Source organism: Alosa pseudoharengus, unplaced genomic scaffold (genome assembly GCF_046254945.1).
Source record: "Alosa pseudoharengus isolate Yale_2024_CS ecotype anadromous, Long Island Sound unplaced genomic scaffold, YU_APseudo_1.1 YU_APseudo_1.1_scf_8, whole genome shotgun sequence".
NCBI classification, from domain to species: domain Eukaryota; kingdom Metazoa; phylum Chordata; class Actinopteri; order Clupeiformes; family Clupeidae; genus Alosa; species Alosa pseudoharengus.
In genome coordinates, this window is record NW_027468870.1 from 3480824 (window position 1) to 3503273 (window position 22450).

A 22450-nucleotide genomic window follows, 5' to 3' on the forward strand; every position below is an offset into this window, starting at 1 on the left:
TGATGAGAGCTGTTTGGGGATGCCTACTTTAGTACACTGCACAGTACTGATGAGAGCTGTTTGGTGGGACGGGGCAGGATGCCTCCTTTAGTACACTTCTGTCATGCACAATATTATCTCTCATGTTCATAGATGTTTTCAATACTGCAACTCAAGTCTCTAAATCAAATGTTCTTTTTCAAATCAAATGTTCTTTTTCAAATCCGCTCTGCACCATCTCTTCTGGGGGGGGGGGGACTGAATATCATCTCATCATCACCATCATCATCTCTTCTGGGGGGGGGGGGGACTGAATATCATCTCATCATCACCATCATCATCACCATCATCATCTCTTCTGGGGGGGGGGACTGAATATCATCTCATCATCACCATCATCATCACCATCATCATCTCTTCTGGGGGGGGGGGCTGAATATCATCTCATCATCACCATCATCATCTCTTCTGAGGAGGGGGGGGGACTGAATATCATCTCATCATCACCATCATCATCTCTTCTGAGGAGGGGGGGGGGCTCTTTAGAGGGATGTCTGGCTTTTGTCAATCCCAATGACTTGAGAAATATTTAAACTGGGCATCAGTCAGTCCCTTCCACAACCAGTGCACAGGTGTCACCTGTGAGGTTTTATCTGTGACCAGTTTAGAGGTCTGTGTGTGTGTGTGTGTGTGAGAGAGAGAGACATTCATATAGTCAATATGTCTGCACAGGGAAAAACATACCACACAGCGAGAGTTTCAGTACCACACATCCATGTTTTTCACCTCTGAAATGGGTTGTTGGACTTATTTGTACAACAACTGTTTAAATACATGATCTCAAAAACCCACCAAGAATGTGTCATTCAGTGCCCACTAACATATACAGAAGCGTACAAATTCACATTTGAGCAGCCTAATAAAAAAAGAATGTCTTTAAGATCTCATAATAAATTTAGTAGCTTCTAAAAATGTGTTAATTCAAAACCTTTTGAGATCTATTTAATATTCATGTATGCAATGTCATTAGGCTCACATAAACCCTTTTCCCTTAACTTAGGCTATCTGTGGTGTAGAGCTAGTTAAGTAAACCAACAAATAACTTTTATTATAAAATGTATTAATATTTAATCAGGCATTAATCTAACCAAGAGTATTTTACACTGTCTCAATAGCCACCCGAATTCTGTAGCCTAATTACCCACTGGACCACTGGAAGGAGCATGCGCATTACAGGCTACGGTATTCGTCTTCACCCAGAACTACCATTCCCATGGATCTATGCGGCTTTTGATGGGAAATGCGCAAATTGAACTATATGAAAGTTGAAGATGATCGAAATTGATTAGTTCAGACTAGATGTTAATTAATCTGATTAGGATTTCTAACTTGTCGGCCACTGAAACTAAATTCAATGATAAACATGTGGACACTTAATTTATAAATTATTTCAGTGACGTTATGAACAAAAATAATCACATTTCACAAACAAACGCAATTATTATTTATGTCGGTAACGGACATTTATTTCACTGTAAGCTTTAGCCCACTGTAGTAGCCTATACTGTAAACTGTACAAAGGTGAGGGAAGGATGGAGCATGGACATTTGGTTGGGACAGTCCAAATCTAAATAATAGGGGGTGGCGCATAACCAACAATACTCAACAAATATAGAAATGTATGATTTTGGTTTATGTGCAATTCTGAACTTATGCGCGCATTCCTACATGGTCGAACAATATCATGGTAATTTCGGGGGGAAGCTCCCGTCAGATTTATATCGGTTTATAACATGAGGCAGGAGAAAAAGCAACTGTCACTTTATGTCCGGTGCAGCAGCCGGCAGCCGCAAGAAGTGAGACAGCCGACAAACCCATTTCTCCTGGTGGACGTGGTTTTACACGCTGTACACTTTCGAGATTATTTCCCAAACTGACTATGCATCTATTGTCATAGTCCTGAATGGGTTTGGGTCAGAGTAACTGATGCCAGTGAAGTAAGGATTGCGGATAAAAACAGTTTGCAAAGATGCAATGGAAGGCCACGGGAGAACAATAGCAAACAGATTAGTTCAATATTTGAACTCCTCTGATAAATAAGATCTTGTCGCTGATTTCAAGGCAAAGGTAGCTTTTCTGAAGAAGCGGCGGACCATGGCAGCTGTGACAAGCCCGGAGACAACCCCTCAGCCTCGGGTATACTTCCAAACCCCTCCGGGCACGGGGGACGAAGTTCCCCAGAAACAAGGGCGAGTGACAGTCAAATACGACAGGAAAGAATTGAGAAAAAGACTTAACCTCGAGGAGTGGATTGTCGGGCAGCTCACTCAGTTGTACGACTGTGAGGTAAGTCTTTGTGTCTCATTGCCATCGCGCCAAGGCAGGTGACGGGTCGGCTCACTGAGCCGTTTAAGGTTCTGGTGCCAAGATCTGTGCTTTGTCTCTCGGTACACGCTGTGACATCGCCTTAACTTTGGTTACTCGCTAGCATTTCGCTCTCTGTGATTTGCTCTTAGTGTATCCTATTCGGATATTCTTATCCTTCAGTCCACCTACTGTAGCACACTCGGCTACATCACCAGGCTACTATTGGGAATTTGAAGCGTGAGAAGGGCGTGGCAGCGGCAGCGCAGGCTTATCTAATTAGGGAAGGCAGAGACAAAAAGACACATCACACCTGAGCGTGCGCTTCTCACTGCTGTTCTCGTGCCTCCCGCAGGCTCTTTGTGCAGTATATAATGTGTTGTCGAGGCTGGGGGAAGCTCCCACCCAGTGGTGTGTGTGCTGAGCGTCTTTTTGTCGTAAATGTCACTGCTGTAGGGAAATGCAGCGAATCTTCTTCACTAATACACAAAGAGTGCACCGGAGGCCGTTTTCCTCAAGCCGACCGTTTCCCCCTGCGCTTCCTGGCCTGGCGTTTGGCGGTGGCGCGTGTCCAGATTCGGCCGCTCCTTGTCTTTTCCGTTCCGTCCCACTAGCCCCTCTCCCGGCAACACTATTCTCACTGTAATCATATTGGCCATTGGTCTGCTTTTATGAGAGAGCAAATGCGTTACTTGTAACAATATTATATGATTTCCACAGTGGCTGGATTTGACATTAGTGTGCCTTAACTGAGACATGTATGTTTCTTTGTTCCTTTCAATGCAATGGATGCTGTTAAATACACAAGCATAGTTACCTGTAGCAGGTGAAAGGAGGGAGGACAAAAGTTATGGCCTTTGCCACTCGGCTTTACTTGCCCTGTTGTTAAATGACCAATAGCCATGTCGCTTTAGATCACAAGTGAAGATCAGCCCTGTTCGAAAGTTAAAAAAGTAGGTTAATCAAGAAAGCAATGGCCATTGTGTCATAGACATAGGCTACTAAAGCCTTCGCACTGTGCAATAGCGGGACAGGTGACCATGCAGCCCTCTCGTCTGATCTGTCGGTACATGCAGAACTCTCTACGGGGTGCCATGTAGGCTAGCGACCTATGGGCGCCTCTCTTTAAAGATCCATCACGCTTTGACACCTGCGTGTTAATAATGAATAGAGCAATCTACACTAATGGCATAATCCAGTGTCTGAGCCCGGAGCTCGTTCACAACGCCGGGGGATGCGGCGATATGGTGATGGAGAGGTGAGATCACAAGCGCGCATATACTGCGCCACCTAGAGGCGAGGTTTACCCACTAAACGAATGACGTCATGTTATGCTACAGGTCAACTGGTCATTATTTACCCGACTCAACCGGACCCTTTAAGATAAAATCTTGGTTTGCCATTGCAGTCACATGACATATCAGATTAGAAGAATAGACTACTGTAACCTATGATGAACATTGAGGCATTAACAAAACAAAAAAACGAAACAATTCAATGATAGAAAAAATAGGCTAATTGACAAATTGATTGTTCATACAGATTGGTCTGTCAAAATCAGCGTGACCATTATCAAGTTTCTGTGTTTCTGTGAGTCACAGTGGTCCCTCTGTATCTGAAATATTATCCACTCCAATTCAAAGGTAACCAAGAGAGTAATTGGTTCAGCATTAGCCAAAAAAGCTCAACCTTGCCTCTGCAGTCCAGGACATAGTAATGAGTTCTGACAAGGCAACTGTAGCGTAAAATCGGTGGTGTGTGTGTGTGTGTGTGTGTGCAGTTGGCCATGGTTTGTGTTCCACACAGACTAGGCCTCTTTGGGTTTGTGAACTGTTTTCTCGTCTCCTCAGCTGACGTTTGCTCCAAGCACAAACTCCCTCCCTCCCTCTCTCCTTCCCTCCCTCTCTCCCACTCTCCCTCTCTCCTTCCCTCCCTCTCTCCCACTCTCCCTCTCTCCTTCCCTCCCTCTCTCCTTCCCTCCCTCTCTCCCACTCTCCCTCTCTCCTTCCCTCCCTCTCTCCCACTCTCCCTCTCTCCTTCCCTCCCTCTCTCCCACTCTCTCTCCAGCCTGTGTCCCACGTTTTGAAGGGACAAACTTTTAAGCCGCTTGACATCTTTCCAACACAGTAGGATCCGACAGTGAAAAGAAGGAAAAGTGTCTTGGCTGCAGTCTCCATGGATACCTCCCGGAGCGGGGCGTGTTCCATCTCTGATGATAAAGTAGACCTACTTCAGCAGCTCTTTATGACCCCGAGGGCGTCTTCCAGTCCACCCGTACATGTTCCACAAGCTTCACATCGGTACACCCTTGACAAATGATGGATACACGTTTAGACGTTTAGCGTTTGTGGATACAGTATACTCCCCATCAGTTAGCGTTTGTGGATACATTCTCCATTAGCTAGCGTTTGTGGATACATTCTCCATTAGCTAGCGTTTGTGGATACATTCTCCATTAGCTAGCGTTTGTGGATACATTCTCCATCAGTGAGAATAATGGCTGCAGTGCAGCAGTGCGTTTGGGACATGCAGCACACTGTGTCCACTGTGAGTTGACCTGCTATGCATGTAAACAGCGGTCAGTGCTGTACTTGCTGTAGAGCAAACAAACACACACGCATGCACGCACACACACAAACACACACACACACACACACACACGCATGCACACACTCATGCCTCTTCTGCAGGGGAGTGTGTGCAGCAACACCTGGTCGGCGGATTGAGGGTGATTTATCAGTAGAGTCCGGTGGGCACTGGCAGGTGCGGTCTGCCGACTCTACAGCTGAACAGTGTGCTGGGCAGAACACAATCACCTGCACTCACCTAGTGTGTGTGTGTGTGTGTGTGTGTCCAAAAAGCTATTTGCTTGAGTCTGGGTGTGTATGTGTCCATAATCAAATGCAAGTGTGTGTGTGTGTGTGTCCAAAAAGCTGTTTGGGTGTGTGTGTGTCCACAGTCAAATGCAAGTGTGTGTGTGTGTGTGTGTGTGTGTGTGTGTGTGTGTTTTCCGTAGTGATTAATCGTGAGGTCCTTAGAGGTTGAACCGAATGATTAGTTACCAAAGGCTGGAAAAGGGAAATCAATTAGTTGAAGCCGTTTACAGCTATGTGGATAATGGCTCTCTCCGTAAGACAGGGGATGCTAACGGTCATTTGGATAATGGTTCCCTCTTAGAACCATGCGTCATGGCAACCCTTCACAACATTCTTTTAAAATAATCAAGGTTCTTAGCTCTCACCGACCACTGGATCCAGTTCTCTTCTTAGGATGAACCAGAGAACCATTTCCATAGTGTGTAAGCCCATGCAGTCTATAGGCCCCTTGTTTCATATGAACCATTTCCATAGTGTGTAAGCCCATGCAGTCTATAGGCCCCTTGTTTCATATGAACCATTTCCATAGTGTGTAAGCCCATGCAGTCTATAGGCCCCTTGTTTCATATGAACCATTTCCATAGTGTGTGCAATCTATAGACCCCATGTGTAACAGAGGTCGTAATTCGTCTGCCTCTCACGGCCCTCGAACCCGACACCTCGACACACACCAGCAGGGCATGAAATTGGCACCCGCCCACACGCCAAATGCGGGTAACTTTTGTGATTGGCGGGTGAAACTGTCAATGTACCTGCCACGTTGGCGGGTAGCCAATAAGACAACACAACACTGAGCAAGGAGATGCACTGTCCAGATTGCCGTTTGTAGGCTATGGCTCGGAGAAAGCGAGATCAAACCCATTTGCAGGGGTGGGTAGTAGCCTAACGTGTTACATTTTTTTTTCGAGGAATGGCAAACGACTTTCCTTTTTCAAAACGGTAGCCTACTTTTACTCTTACTCAAGTACATTTTTGAGCCAATAATCTACTCTTTTACTCTATTTTAATTGCCTTACATTACGAGTACAAGTTTATTATTGGAGAAAGTATCTCTAAGAGGGAAAAGCGCACCTCTCCCTTGGAGAAAAGAAACAGGGCTTCAGAATGCGTTAGCCCACGATTATAAAAGTAATGCCTGGCCTAGCTAACAGCTCAGTTAACACAATGACGTACAGTTGCTGCATCTTCTGGTGAGGCTGCCAGAGTAGCAACGAGACTAGAGGTGGGCTATGACATGACACGGAAACTTTCACCTATATTCATTTCTGGCCAGCATCGTTCAACAATCACATTGGACAAGGAAAGTAGGCCTACAACTTAATTTACAAGCAAAGCAAATGCACTGGAAATCGAGCATACAAGTTAGAAAAAGCCTAGCATTCATTTATGTAGCCTCAATGTTGCAGGACATGACATGAGACGGTCGGCTGAGAAAACAGATAGCCTGCTCTGTCGCTCTGCCCGAGTGGATATGCCTAGGCTATTATAGCCTAAATATAGGTCTACCCATAATATAGCCATTTTTTTTAGGTTACATTGTCTGTATGGTGGAGTTATAACCAGACTTCTAGCAATGCAAAGCAGAAGAATCAGCTGCAATGTATTGGAAGACTGCTTTTCAATCCATAGCCACATAATGCTTATTCTGGCTATGACAAAGTATAAATAAATATAAATATAAAATATATTTGAATTGGGCTTTTAAAATATGTTTGACTATATGATTAGCCTACAGAGGAGGAGAAAAGCAAAAAGGCATAAAGGATACTTTTGTATCCCTTTAAAGGTCCATCAAAAATATAAAAATGTAGGCCTACAAAAAAGTAACTTGTTAGGCCTACTTGAGTAGTTTATTAACAAAGTACTTTTTTACTTTTACTTGAGTACTGTAATGTGTATTCTGTACAAGTTCAAGAACCATTCTTATGCATTTTCTGAGTCGTTCACCTTTATTTTGGGCACAAAATAATTTTGGCTGGTAAAAAACCACTGTGGCAGGTGGATTTCAAAATTCACCTGCCACAGTGGCTGGTGGCCAAAAAAGTTAACTTCAGGCCCTGCACACCAGCATGGGAGTCGAACGCTCTAACCACCGAGCTAAAAGCCCAGGCCTCCAACTCAGCGGTTAGAAGCGTTCTTAAGGTTAGGGCTGTGAGGATTTACACGGGCAACTAGCACGCTAGCTCAGTTCGCCTCCGTTACACATGCTTCATATGAACCATTTCCATAGTGTGTAAGCCCATGCAGTCTATAGGCCCCATGTGTATAAGCCCATGCAGTCCCCATGGGCCCCATGTTTCATGTAAAAGTAGAGTCTGTTTGATGTCCAGTGGCTCTGTGCGTTGGCTGACATGAGTAGTTTATGAAATCCCCTTCCTGGAAGGTTGATCAGGTGTAGATGTAAGCTGGTGACTCTGCTAACACACAGCGACACAGTACTGAACCCCTGTAGTGTGTGTGTGTGTGTGTCTGTGTGTCTGTGTGTGTGTGTGTGGTGTGTGTGGCTGTGTGGTGTGTGTGTGTCTGTGTGGTGTGTGTGGTGTGTCTGTGTGGTGTGTGTGTGTGTGTGTGTGTGTGTGTGTGTGTGTGTGTGTGGTGTGTCTGTGTGTGTGTGTGTGAGTGTGTGTTAAAGCTGTTTAATATGCAGCATCACACAGAGCCATCCCTCTCCCATACTGACACAATGTAATTATGCTGAGCTGCCTTGGCTTCTCCTGGGGAGGCGTTCTGTTCCACTTTCATAGATGAGGAGAGGGCGCACCCAATACACACACACACACACACACACATATACACAGACACTCACACTCACACACACACACACACACACACACACACACACACACACACACCACCCAAAACACATCAGCACACACATACACACACACACACAATACATACACACACACACACACACACACACAATACATACACACACACTCACACACACACACACACACACACACACACACACACACACACAATATATACACACACACACACACACACATACACACCGCCCCAATACACAGCTTGATTATCTGTGTGTGTGTGAGCCATGCCAGGAGAGGTATGAGCTTGGTTGTGTGTGTGTGTGTGTGTGTGTGTGTGTGTGTGTGTGTGTGTGTGTGTGTGTGTGAGCCATGCCAGGAGAGGTATGAGCTTGGTTATCAGTGTGTGTGTGAGCCATGCCATAAGAGTATATGAGCTATATATGAACTATTGTATGTCACAACCTTTGTGTCTTATGAAATGGTGTCTGTCTGTGAGATTTCATTTTTTAGCTGTGGATTAATGTAAAGCTAAGTGGTGCAGAATATCAAGGATAAGATTTCAATAGGATTTTCACTTTGTTTCAATGTGTTTGAGAATAATAGTATACAATGAATGGAATAGACCAAAATATTAATATTGATCAATGCTTCTGAGTTTTTCTTCCAAAACAATTCAAACAAGTTCAATGACTTGACCTGAACTGTACACACTTCCTCTTCTGTGTAAAATGATAATAAAAAAATGATTGACAGGTGTGTGTGTATTTGTGTATGTGTGTGGGCTGGAGTTCAGAGTTCTGACTGAGTTCTGATATATTAGGGGAAATGCCATCTGTGAGGTGTGTAGTCCTTGTGGACAGAGCTGTGGTGCCAATCCAATGGACCAATGGAATTACACTGAAGAGCTAGCTTAGCACGATGGAATTACACTGGAGAGCTAGCTTAGCACGATGGAATTACACTGGAGAGCTAGCTTAGCATGATGGACAACACAGGAGCATACCTATGTTCCCCGGGTCCTATGTTCCCCAGGTGCTATGTTCCCCGCTTTGTATGGGACCGGGAAACATAGAACCCTAAACCTAACTACCCTGAGCGGGTAACATAAGACCCGGGGAACATAGGGATGACCCCGCCAACACCTCACATCCGCTACATGAACATAGGGATGACCCGACAACACCTCACATCCGCTACATGAACATAGGGATGACCCGACAACACCTCACATCCGCTACATGAACATAGGGATGACCCGACAACACCTCACATCCGCTACATGAACATAGGGATGACCCGACAACACCTCACATCCGCTACATGAACATAGGGATGACCCGCCAACACCTCACATCCGCTACATGAACATAGGGATGACCCGCCAACACCTCACATCCGCTACATGACCCCGCCAACACCTCACATCCGCTACATGACCCCGCCAACACCTCACATCCGCTACATGAACATAGGGATGACCCCGACAACACCTCACATCCGCTATGAACTAGGCTACTGGTCAGACAACAGAGTGTTTTGAGCTGGAGGCTGCTGAACAAGGACCGTTATAGAAATTCATTCCTGCCCACTGCAACAATGGTCAATATCGCAACTTTGTGCAGAGAGAGGAGAATTATACTCTGAGAGACAATGCACCACTTACAGTTTAATTGCTGCAGTAACACCATCATTTCCCTTTGGGGATGAATACAGTAATGTATCTATGACATTGATATTGTATAGGCTACTAGAGCGTGTGCTGATAGTGAGCAATAGATGGGCTACTAGAGCGTATTCTGATAGTGAGCAATAGATGAATAGAGGTGAACTGTCTTAATTGTGCTCAGGCTCTGCACTTCTTCACTGCTGGGCTTTCCCGACTGGGCTTTCCCGACTGATGGCTTTTCCTAACTGATGGATATCCCCTGACTGCATAGATGCACTCTAGCTCTCTAGCACAATTCCTAACACAAAGGAGCCCCCTCCCCCCCACCCGCATCATTACAGAACAATACTAACTACACTAGGTCAGGAAAATAAATAACAAACCAATAATAAATCAGTGAAGAAGTGCTGAATTGACTCAAGGAGGGAGTACTCCCTCTCTCCCCTTCTACCTCTGTATCCAGGGACTCCTCTCTCTCTCTCCCTCTATCTCCTCTCCCTCTTTCTCTCTCTCCCTCCCTCTATCTCCTCTCCCTCTCTCTCTCTCTCTCCCTCCCTCTATCTCCTCTCTCTCTCTCCCTCCCTCTATCTCCTCTCCCTCCCTCTATCTCCTCTCTCTCTCTCTCCCTCTCTCTCTCCCTCCCTCTATCTACTCTCTCTCCCTCTCTCTCTCCCTCCCTCTATCTCCTCTCTCTCTCTCTCCCTCTCTCTCTCCCTCCCTCTATCTCCTCTCTCTCTCTCCCTCCCTCCTCTGGTGCTGGGAGCTTTGATGTGCACATTTATGTATTCAGCACACTTTTATCCAAGGTCATTTTCAGTGCAGGCAGGGAGACAGTTACACTCCATCAGTGTGTGTGTGTGTGTGTGTGTGTGTGTGTGTGTGTGTGTGTGTGTTCCCTTGGAGTGTAACCGGTGGCCTTGGTGGTGCTGGTACCCTGCTGAAGGAGGAGAAATGGTTGAGGATAAGTCAAGGTGCCCGGGCGCTCCCTATTAATACACCCAGCGGCAGCTGTGACTGCCTTCATTTAAGTATAAGAACGTATAAGTATAAGTGAACGCCAGAAACAGAACGGTGCTTTAGAGCAGACAGAACCAGAACAGAACAGAACGGTGCTTTAGAGCAGAAACAGAACTAGAACAGAGAACAGAACAGAACGGTGCTTTAGAGCAGGAACAGAACTAGAACAGAGAACAGAACAGAACGGTGCTTTAGAGCAGACAGAACCAGAACTAGAAAAGAACAGAACCGTGCTTTAGAGCAGAAACAGAACTAGAACAGAGAACAGAACAGAACGGTGCTTTAGAGCAGGAACAGAACAGAACCGTGCTTTAGAGCAGAAACAGAACTAGAACGGAGAACAGAACAGAATGGTGCTTTAGAGCAGACAGAACCAGAACTAGAACATAACAGAACGGTGCTTTAGAGCAGGAACAGAACAGAACGGTGCTTTAGAGCAGACAGAACAGAACAGAATGGTGGTTTAGAGCAGAAACAGAACTAGAACAGAACCGAACTAGAACAGAACAGAACGGTGGTTTAGAGCAAACAGAACTAGAACAGAACAGAACGGTGCTTTAGAGCAGAAACAGAACTAGAACAGAACAGAACAGAACAGAACTAGAACAGAACAGAACGGTGCTTTAGAGCAGAAACAGAACTAGAACAGAACAGAACAGAACAGAACAGAACAGAACTAGAACAGAACAGAACAGTGCTTTAGAACAGATGGAAAGCAGGGCCTCAGAACTGGACTTTAGAGCTGAAGTGTTTATTTAGGGACACACACCACCTGGATAGAACTGGACTTCAGAGCTGAAGTGTTTATTTAGGGACACACACCACCTGGATAGAACTGGACGAGCACGGACAGAAGGGATGGATAACAAAGGGGAATGAAGAGGAAGCTCAAACACACACACACACACACACACACACACACATCCTGCCATGGCTGTGTTTGGACACTGCACTGGGCTTTGGGGTCCTGAAAGATGGGCTTTTGGCTTTGGTGTATCTGTAGAGCTGTTTATAGGAGCCATGCCATGTGTGTGTGTGTCTGGCCAGGAGAATGTTGTTTACAGTCATTCGAACAGGCACACACACACACACACACACACACACACACACAGCCCATCCTGTTGTTTTGTAGAACATAAGGAGGAAGAGACTGTGAGTTCAGATAATAAAGCTGTGTGTGTGTGTGTTTTGGCAGGAGGAAGAGGTTCCTGAGTTGGAGATCGATGTGGACGAACTCCTTGACCTGCCCAGTGATGTAGACAGAGCACGCAAAGTCAAGGTAGCCCCAAACCCATCAGCTGTATTCCACCTCACACTAGAACAGGAGCCCCAAACACAGCTGTATTCCACCTCACACTAGAACAGGAGCCCCAATCCCAGCTATATTCCACCTTACACTAGAACAGGAACCCCAAACACAGCTATATTCCACCTCACACCATTCACCTATAGGAACATGGTCATAGTGATGGTTCTCATCCTCATGGGCCCAGAGTTCTACCTCTCCCTCTGCCACACTGGAGGCTCGGTGCAGTGTCCCTATCTAATCATTTATTTCAGTTTTCTTAAGGTGGTAGATCATTCTCTCCATTAGAATAAATCCTCCATTTGGTTGTTTATCTTGTTATTACTGTCTTAGTAGTGATCAGTAATGTCTTGATTAGAGATTAATATCCTAATAAGTGATCAGTAATGTCTTGATTAGAGATTAATATCCTAATTAGTGATCAGTAATGTCTTGATTAGAGATTAATACATGACCTTTGACCTGTATTGTAAGATCTGGGGATCTCCCTGTTGGAAATGAGCCCTTTGTTTCCCTGTGTCTCTGTTCAGGGGCTGCTGGCAGACTGCTTCAAGCCCACAGATGTGAGTACTACCTTCCTGTTTGCTCTGTCCGCGGTCCCGTCTCCCAGAATAGCATCTGTACTGACCTCACATAGGCAGCGTGCCCCCTGGGCGGCGCACAAAAGCTAAATTAGTGGCACTGTAGGCTACATTGAGCCAAAGACAGAAGTGATCTCAGATTTTACAAACAGAGGCAGAAAAGCGTAGTGCATGCTTTCTTTTAACTTAAATGTGAACGTTTTTTTTGTGTTTGCAAATTAAACAAAACAGTTGTTTGCTTTAAACTGTAAACAAAAACGGCAAGCATCAAGGCCGTCGTCAGTAACTTTTGCCTATTTGCTGAATTTGAACGCACCTCTGACTTTAAGCTCAACACCCCACTGATCTCAGCTCGGGCCAGTACATATGACTCTGGTTATAGGACTGTGGTCCGGTGGCTGCACCACCAAAATCCACACCACCCGTTTACATTTGTTTTTAAAATGTCTTGGTGGTCAGTTCTAAATACAAGTGTAAACAATCACCAAGGCACTTGCCAAAATGGTTGACCACATGACCACATGTTTGACCACATGACCACGTTTTGTAGTGTTAACGCAAATTTGTTTTGTGTTCTGGACAGTGGGAGTTCTACTGCATGTGACATTGGCAATAGCGGAATCTAAACCTAAGTGGTCAGCATATCTCTGGCTGTACACCGTAAATACATGTTATGGTTATGGAATTTAGCAGACGCTAAACAGTGTGTCTCATCTGTAAACAGTGATGTGTCTCAGTTAAACACTTGTGATCGGATCACCCAACACTCTTTCTAAAAACAAATGTAAACAGGTCCTTAGACTCAATTGTTTGACTACAAAGGACTGGCTATTCACTCTGCTATTGGGAGACAGTTAAATGTTGATATTTGGTCATCGACGCACTGACCGTTTGTGTGTGTGTGTTTTATTCTAAGTGACATTGAGTAAATACCACGCCTGAGGCAAACCGATGATAGCCAATCAGATTCCTCAGAAGCGTATGCTATGCTTGTCTTTACGGCGCGCATAGCGGTAGTTATCATGACATGCTCAGGAATGGCCAAACATTTAGAACTGCAGTTGTGCTTGTCTTAGTAGATGCTCCTTTTCCAAGCGTGTGGCTGTTAGCTGATATAGCATGCTGCGTGATACGAATGTGTGTGTTTTATGAGAATAGAGACTCCAGCTGCGAGTGTGTAAAAGACCTATCGTTTGGCCTTGACTTTAGTGATAAATGCTGAGAACATGACTCACTCTTGACTGTACTGGCCTTGCGATTGGTAGTTGAGTCTGTAATGGGTATACATGCATAGCAACAACAGGTTATATTTACATAACCCTTTTCCCTACTGGGACAAGCCGGGTGAGGGGGGGGGGGGGCCCTCCCCCCTGATTGGTTGAATGCAGCAATCAATCAATGTGCAGGGGACGATGAGGTGGACTGGCAGTGCCCTGGTGTAATTAGCCAGGACACTGCGGATCCCTCTGCGCTTTGCATTGGGTGCCACGGGAAGACAGTCCCCATGACTGGACTGGGGCGTTGAGATTGTTCTCTGACCAGAGGGAACACTGCCCCCTAATGGCCAACCAACACCACTTCCAGCAGCCACTTGGTGTTCCCAGGAGGTCTCCCATCCAAGTACTAACCACAAGCACACCTGCTTAGCTTCAGTCTCTCCGCAGAGACAGGGTATCCAGTGAGCCGGCTGCTGGCTAGTTATAACTCAATCAACAGAGATATTTGAATCCAACATGGGTCACAATATGTACATTGTTCTTGACTTTGTCATGTTCATGTTTAACTTTTTCATTCTAGGCTCTTGATGTAATGAAGGTGTGGATGTCAGTGTGCAGTCAAAGTGTGTATAAGTGTGTCAAAGTGTGTATTTGCCACAAGAGGCACCAGTCTGTGTCAGCATTTGAAGTGAAAGCAAAAGATTCTTTAGAACAGTTGATGAACAGTCTGGTGAAAGACCAAAGAGGTCCTGAAGTTCCAGAATGTTTACAGTGTTCCGTGTTCTATCTCCGGAACATGTTTCATTGTTCTGCCGACAGGCCAGCAGCGTAAACCAGGAAGTCCGTTTCCTCTCTCCTCCTTGTCTTCCTCTGCAGGACTTTGTAGCCGCCTTGCTGGAGCGTGTGAGAGGGATGCAGAAGCTCAGCACCCCCCAGAAGAAAGGAGAGGTCACCCCCTGACCCCCCCCCCACCCCACCCTCCCCTCTCTCACAGTCAGCCCTCTCCAACCGAGGAGAAGGGGGGCAGGATGATGTCAATCCTCCCACAATCCCACTGTGCTTGTGAGATGGAGTCCAGGGCCAAGCGTTCCAGCCAATCATATCTCAGCTGCAGGTCACACCAGTGGCCAATCTCTGGTTCCGTTTTTAAAAAAAACACCTTTTCTGCTCTACACTGTACTCTGTGTGAACTCTATATTAGCATCTATGTTAGCTTAGCGCCATGCACAGGAGGTGTGTGTGTGGGGGGGGGAGGGGGTGTGAGGGAGGGTGTGCTGTAGAACTGTGGGGGCGACTCATCATTCATTACTGTGATTTTTGAAATGTCCACTAGCAATGTGACTTTGGGAGCTTGCTTACTATAAGCGCATCAGGACTCCAGACCCAAGTAACTGTTGAGTTTTTTTTATGTCGTACTTTGTGTTACACAAAAGAGTAGCAACATGACATTAAATGGGACAAGGGATGTTTGGGATGGGATTAGAGGTGCAGTATGCTATATCTTAATAAAGTGGAACGTTAATCAAATTCTAAAGGAACGTGATATTGATTCATCATTTGTTTACATGCCTAAAAACATGTCCAAAACAAAAAGCTAAAACCATGCAAACCATGCAAAAGATGTACTGTACATCATCCGTATTTCACCCAGATCACTAGATGGAACATTTCTCTCGTCAGAGCTAGATGCCTTGTTTACTGACCACAGAAATGGCATACTGCATCTCTGAAGGACAGAGGTGATTGTGCTGTAGGATCTAAAGTGTATTCTTAAGTGTCTTTGCTTGTGTGTTGGATACCCAGATGGCAACAGAGGCTGTCGGCTTGTCCAACTGTGTGTTTTGGTAACAAACCCGAGTAAGTGAACTCTGTAAATGGTAAAGCTTAGAAGAAGCACCCCAGGGCTCTGCTTTGCTCTGAGAATCTTTTATTAGGACATGTACTACCAGGCTACCTTAGGAGGACATTTACTACTGACAGCTAGACTATACTAGGAGGACATTTACTACTGACAGCTAGACTATACTAGGAGGACATTTACTACTGACAGCCAGGCTACACTAGGAGGACATTTACTGACAGCTAGGCTACACTAGGAGTGCTACTGAAGCGTTTCGTTGGCGAGCATACACATTGTTTTAGAAGACTGATGTTATTTTTCCAAATGGGCTCAGCGCTCCCACGTGTGTTGTGTTGACTGTAGTGGAAGCTAATTGCTGCAGCATGTGCTCCGTCAACGGAACGCTTCATTTACGCGCCCGGACTGGCCCCGCCGTAAACTCATCTGCTCAGGCTCGTCACCAATCCCAACAGCTCGGAATAAGCAGCTGGTGCGCATCTGGGCCAAATCTGGGCCACGGGCTCGGCACACTCCGCTGCCGTCTGCGTATCCTCAGAGTGTGTCGTAGGGACCTATAGGAGAGCCGTAGGATTGTTTTTTTGGTGCTAAACTTTCATTCACAGGAGTTTTTCAAGCAACACTTATTCCATATTGTTCTTACTGCTCTCTGGTTTTGTACTCGGACTGTTGACTGCACTTGGCCAAGAGAGAATGGTGGCAGCCAGAGCAGAAACTCCCTTCAGATGCAGAGTAGCAATACCCGTAAAAAAAGAGGATTTGCCAATTTTGTTACATTTTTATAAAAGGTGTACCAAGCGTGTCATGTGCATGGGTAGAACATTACCAACGATAAGCGACATGGAAGTAGGAGGTTACATATGAGCATCAGTAGGCAGAGAAACTTTGGCTACGATAATAAAATAAGACAACGCTACTCGTTTGTAAATCAAACATTTATTCCAGTAGGAATAGAAGACTTTTTGAACAAAAGGAACAAGTCCCTGAACCCTTGTCAATCTGATCTCAACGCTGTATTTAGTCCAAATTATGTGTGTGTGTGTGTGTGTGTTAAGGTGTTTTAAGAAAAAATAAAGATGATGGCGCACAGTGAATTCCCCCCGTGACAGTGTGTTCTTCAGTTGGGTGTTAGTCAAACTACTCCACACACACACACACACACACACGTCTGCATGATGCTGACAGTGATGATATTGTTGTGGGAAAGATCGCTCTCTGCTGAGGACTAAACTGGTGGTGAACTGATCGGAGCCCCCGCTGATGTCTGCAATATCCAGAGTCCTGGGCAGGTGTGTCTGCCATATCCAGAGTCCTGGGCAGGTGTGGGGTGGGTACCTGACGGGTAGGACAGGTGGAGGGCGATCTGGAGCTGACTGATGGAGCTGCACCCTGACAGGGGAGGGGCACCTCAACCCTGCTGCACTTATAAATCAGACCTCCTCTCAATGCTCAGCAACTCCACCTCAAAGATGAGTGTGGCGCCACCTGGTGGGGACACAAGGGTATTTAGTGAAGCGGATTACATTACACAATACAACACAAGCACATCAAATGATAAATCTGACAATAAAAATGTATTATTAGGCTTTTGCATGGTTTGAGATTGCTTGAAACCGCTTATCAGGGATTAGCTGAGTCAGTGCTAAAGCTAACTTTAGGGCTCATCAAGGAACATTCTAATAATAAGAGCTTCAACTGGGGGTGCATTCCAAGTCATGGTTTAGTGTCTGGCCAAGTTGACTAGGAGTCAATCGCCTCGTAGTGGACTGTGAAGAGGACTGTACAGGGTATTCAGCCATCTTAAATGATTAGTTAGTGTTCAGTTTGAAAGGAACTGCACAGTTTAAAGGGAGCTAGGGAACATAGCTACATCACTTTGCCAGAAAGTTTCCCTCCAGAAACAACGGTCAACTGGCGTGTGAGCACATTTCAATGTTGCTAACTAAGCAGCCTGAATATTAATAATTTCATCCTCTGTTTGGGGCTGCTTGGCACCACTTATTGTGGATCAGCTGAGTCAGTGCTAAAGCTAAAGCTGCCTCTAATCACAGGAGAATGGGGGGGACATTCCAACTTCTGGTTAAGTGCCTGGCAAAGCTGTAAACCTCTGAATAGAGGAGCCCTGTGACTTAATTTCACATGGGAAAGCAAACCATGGGGCTCTTCTATTAAAAGGTTTACCACTTCCTCAGACCTATCTCAGCCAGGGTTGTGACTTATCCATGTTCTTGGAACCCCCTCCCCTCCTTGTGAGTCAGTGTACTGAGCTGAGGTATTGCTGGTGCGTTTGTAAGCCCACTGTGTTAATGAGCATTCGTTCTCTTTACCTGGGATCTTAGGGGGGGCTCCTCTGTCCCCATAGCCTGTGTGAACAAGACAATACAGAGACTTTTACATTCCACACAAGACAATAAAGAGACTTTTACCTTTCAACCAAGAGAATAAAGAGAGTTCTACATTCCACACAAGAGAATAAAGAGACTTTTACGTTCCACACAAGAGAATAAAGAGACTTTTACATTTCACGCAAGAAAATATAGAGTTCTACATTCCACACAAGAGAATAAAGAGTTCTACATTCCACACAAGAGAATAAAGAGTTCTACATTCCACACAAGAGAATAAAGACAGTTCTACATTCCACACAAGAGAATATAGAGTTCTACATTCCACACAAGAGAATAAAGAGTTCTACATTCCACACAAGAGAATAAAGAGAGTTCTACATTCCACACAATATATAAACAGCACTGATACAGAGTTGATTTACCCATGACGGTTCAAGTGTCCTTGGGCATCAAGTCAGCTCATGGCTTGTGTGTGTGTGTGTGTGTGTGTGTGTGTGTGTGTGTGCGCACTTACCAAGCTCTGAAGGAATGACCAGCTTCCTCTTCTCTCCTTCACACATCCTGCACAAAAGAACACACTTCCTTACACATCACATCACATCACCTCACACACCCATGCCACCTTCCATTGAATCAACTCAAGTCTGCTCAGCACACACCAGCCAAGTCAGACCCAGCTAAGGAACTCGGTACAACACTCTCCTGTAGACTGGGCTGCCCCACACAGAAACACACTCTGCTGTACACTGGACTGCCCCACACAGAAACACACTCTCCTGTAGACTGGGCTGCTCCACACAGAAACACACTCTCCTGTAGACTGGGCTGCCCCACACAGAAACACACTGTCCTTCAGGCTGGTCTGCCACAGAAACACACTCTCCACTACACTGGGCTGCCCTACACAGGAACACACTCTCCACTACACTGGCCCGTGTCCAGAGGGACTCACAGAGAAAACTCTCTCCTCTACGCTGGCCTGCCTCCAGATGGACGCTCAGTGCGGTGACGGTGCCTGGACTGCATGAGTTACATTACAGAGAGATTAACAGCTCACTGATAACACAGCAGAACATTTAACACTGTGAAGAAGGGTCACTGCTAAGAGCAGAACATTTAACACTGTAAAGAAGGGTCACTGCTAGCACAGCAGAACATTTAACACGGTAAAGAAGGGTCACTGATAACACAGCAGAACATTTAACACGGTAAAGAAGGGTCACTGCTAACACAGCAGCTGGAGACAAAATGTTTGACACTGTAACCATGGGCATTGAACTGCTGATATGCATGATGTTTGTGCCAATGTTTGAGACTCGCTGGTGTGTCATCGTGGACAATAACTAAAGGCAGCTGTGACATTCTGACTACATGAGGGGCTTGTAGAAAACAGCTCACTCAGGCAGTCAAATCTGTCAAAATAACTCAAATAGTTGTCACCAAGCACACATGACCTAGTAAACTCTTATGAGAAAAATGGAAAAATAATGGCGCCCCAATCCAGTCTAGGTTTGCATTGGTTTATTTTACATCACCTTATTAAATTGTTTAGATTTTGTGAACTGTCTATGCTTAAATTCTAACATCCAACACAAACAAACACTATAAATAGCAACATCCCAGAGGCCTAAACATATCAGACACAGAGTTTGAAGTGTCCGTGATAAAATCTCAACACAGTTTCTATTCACTGGAGGTGGGTTACGCCAGTTAGCCTATAACTTCCATTCAGCTATGGGCTAGCTATGGGCTAACTAGTGTAATTATGTTATCAGACTGGGTCAGTGCACACACAGAGAAGAGAAGGGCATGTCTCCTCTCATCTAACTCTGGGGTAGACAGCAAACAAACTAATTTCCCAAAAGGTTGGCGTGCTCCTTTAAAGGTTCATTCACCCCTGTAGAAAGTACCTGTGCTATAAAGGTCCCCACTCTACCAGAAAGGACCAGTACTATAGAGGTTCCCACTCTACCAGAAATAACCAGTACTATAAAGGTCCACCCTCTACCAGAAAGAACTAGTACTACTGTATAAAGGTTCCCACTCTACCAGAAAGGACCAGTACTATAGAGGTTCCCACTCTACCAGAAAGTACCAGTACTATAGAGGTTCCCACTTTACCAGAAAGGACCAGTGCTGTAAAGATCCACTCACCCCAGCAGGCCTTGGTCCCAGCCCTTGATGACCTGTCCGGTGCCCAGCGTGAAGGTGAAGGGCTGGTTCCTGGGGATGCTGCTGTCAAACTCTGTCCCATCCTCCAGTTTACCCTGGCCACAGCAGAGCACAGAAAACACACTTAGGAATAACAATAAGAAATACTTTACACCGTCACAACAGCACGTAAACAAACACAAACAGAAAAAAAGTTTGAAAAGAACAAAACAATCAGTCAATCAGTCACATCACTGCAGCAAAGAGGTGAAGAGTTGTAGAGTTTGATGGCCATTGGAAGGGATGTTTTTCAACCAGGGGGACCTAATGATCTTCTCAAAGTAAACGGTAACACTAAAATAAGGGGCTACATTAAGGCTCTAGAGGAAAAGATCAGGCGGTGTGCTGAGAGACCTACCCCAATAGATGACATTGGACCATTAAACCATACAATGATCCAAAACATACAGCCAAACAAAGCAAGAAATGGTTAACAGAGAGCAATGTCAACATTTTTAGAGTGGCCCAGCCAGAGTCCAGACCTCAATCTGTCAAAAAAAGTGAGCACAAGACCAGAGTAATGGCAAATAATCATTCCTGCCTCAAAACCCGGATTGCTGTTAAAAAGGTGTGGTCTAGAATCATTGTGGAGACATGGAGAGGCTTGGTAGGTATTATAAGAATCATTTTGAGAGGTGTGAATGCAAATAAAGATGATAAACAATTTTGGACATAAAAATGATTTTTTTGATTCCATGTTTCTACCACATTTTTTTTTACAACCTTTAGCCATGTGGCAGTGGCAGTGTCATTTTCAGGCAGAACAAACATATTGGTCAAGAGAAAATCAACATTAAATCAATATTTGCCAGGGGTATGAATAGTTTTGTTCTTAACTGTACCTACAAACATATACATACATACATTGCATTTTTTGGTATCAAAATAAAACATGAGAACACTAGCTTCAGTGGATGCCAGATGCCCCTTCCCTGAGCAGTGGTCAGATTCTCCTGCCCTGTGCAGTGGTCAGTGAACTCACGGTGTAGTGCATGTTGGGAACTCACGGTGTAGTGCATGTTGAGCACGTCGCCCTTGCGGGACTTGATGGGGCAGTTCTCCACGCGCTTCTTGATGCCGATCTGCAGCTTCTTCTTCTCAGCTCCCCGCACGGCACACAGCGACACCAGGGTCACCGCCAACAGGAAGAACAGCCTCATGTCTGCCAAAACACACACACACACACACAGATTGAGTTTATGGAGCCATGCAGTAAGTCAACTAAGCCACTGCCCAGGAAACTGAATATCAAGACAAAGATACCGGACAGTGGTCCTGGAGTGTTCAACTATCCAGCTTTTAAATGTAGTCAGGTGCAAAGCTACAAACACACACTACAATGTCTCATCTATCAAATTACGACGAAGACGTCGTGAATATTTTTACTTTCGTAAAGTTGTTTTAGGAAGGCACTTTAGTTGCTGTGGTCACATAAATGTTCACATAAACCCTAAAAAAAATAGGTATTGGGCAAAACATCACAGCAACAGCCACATTAGTTCCCAAGTCATATTTGGAGAGCATTTTGTAAGAGAAACCAGCGTTATAACAGCATGAGTTTAAACAACCCTGGTTTAATGCATAGGCTTAACTGACGGAGAACAATATTATATCGCTATTTCTCAGCATCATATTGATAACGAGTTGTCTGTTTGAGCTGTGCTAGCTTTGCTAGCTAATTAGCCTTTTGGAGTCTGGCTGCAGAATAACAATGTGCACATTATTGAATACCTATTGCTGTTTACTTGCAAAGCTGTGAATAGTCGCTCGTAATAGATACACAACATAATAATAGTTAGATAGAAGTCTTCATAGATATGAAGATGATCGTGTAGCACACATACCTCTGAATGAACGTGCAGCGCAAATCTCAGGAAAAGAGGAAGCAAATACAAACCGGAAGACATCTGCCGATTGGTGACTCTCTGTATTACTATTGGTCTATTTTTCTGATGGGGCGGGACTCTGAGCTGACACTTTGGGAATTATGATTGGTGCCAAAGATTGCTAAGGAGGAGCTCCTGCTATCTAGACCACATGGGTTGATGGGATGGAAATAATTGAAAAGGCTTTTAGTGACACATACAGTAGGCTATAGTAGGGGGGCCTATGTGTCTAATTTGGGGGCTTGTGGGATTCGCATGTTCATTTTTAGAGAGTATTATATCTTTGTTCTAGGGGTTCTTAAGAGTAAAAAAAAACATGTCTCCATTTTTTTTAAGGTTTGAAGGACCCTAATCAAAGGTCAAATTC

At 45.1% G+C, this 22450-nt stretch overlaps 2 protein-coding genes across 3 annotated transcripts; one reads left to right on the forward strand and one right to left on the reverse strand.

The window, feature by feature from the left end:
• The first annotated feature begins 1822 nt into the window (after positions 1–1822).
• Positions 1823–16468, forward strand: ppp1r14ba (protein phosphatase 1, regulatory (inhibitor) subunit 14Ba). The gene is made up of 4 exons (XM_076273804.1): positions 1823–2325; positions 11872–11955; positions 12513–12545; positions 14657–16468. Exons 1-4 carry the CDS (start codon positions 2134–2136, stop codon positions 14738–14740), a joined length of 393 nt encoding a protein of 130 aa, XP_076129919.1. The 5' UTR covers positions 1823–2133; the 3' UTR covers positions 14741–16468.
• An 87-nt stretch (positions 16469–16555) lies between these two features.
• Positions 16556–22142, reverse strand: fkbp2 (FKBP prolyl isomerase 2). Of its 2 annotated transcripts, none has more exons than XM_076273802.1 (6): positions 22042–22142; positions 21205–21359; positions 20141–20253; positions 18501–18547; positions 17966–18001; positions 16556–17123 (listed from the first exon to the last, which is right to left on the reverse strand). In XM_076273802.1, the coding sequence occupies exons 2-6, from the start codon at positions 21355–21357 to the stop codon at positions 17062–17064; spliced, it is 411 nt and encodes a 136-aa protein (XP_076129917.1). In that variant the 5' UTR covers positions 21358–21359; positions 22042–22142; the 3' UTR covers positions 16556–17061. The 2 variants fall into 2 exon arrangements, with proteins under 2 accessions (XP_076129917.1, XP_076129918.1); XM_076273803.1 differs by lacking the exon at positions 22042–22142 and adding an exon at positions 21929–21998.
• Between the last annotated feature and the right edge of the window lie 308 nt (positions 22143–22450).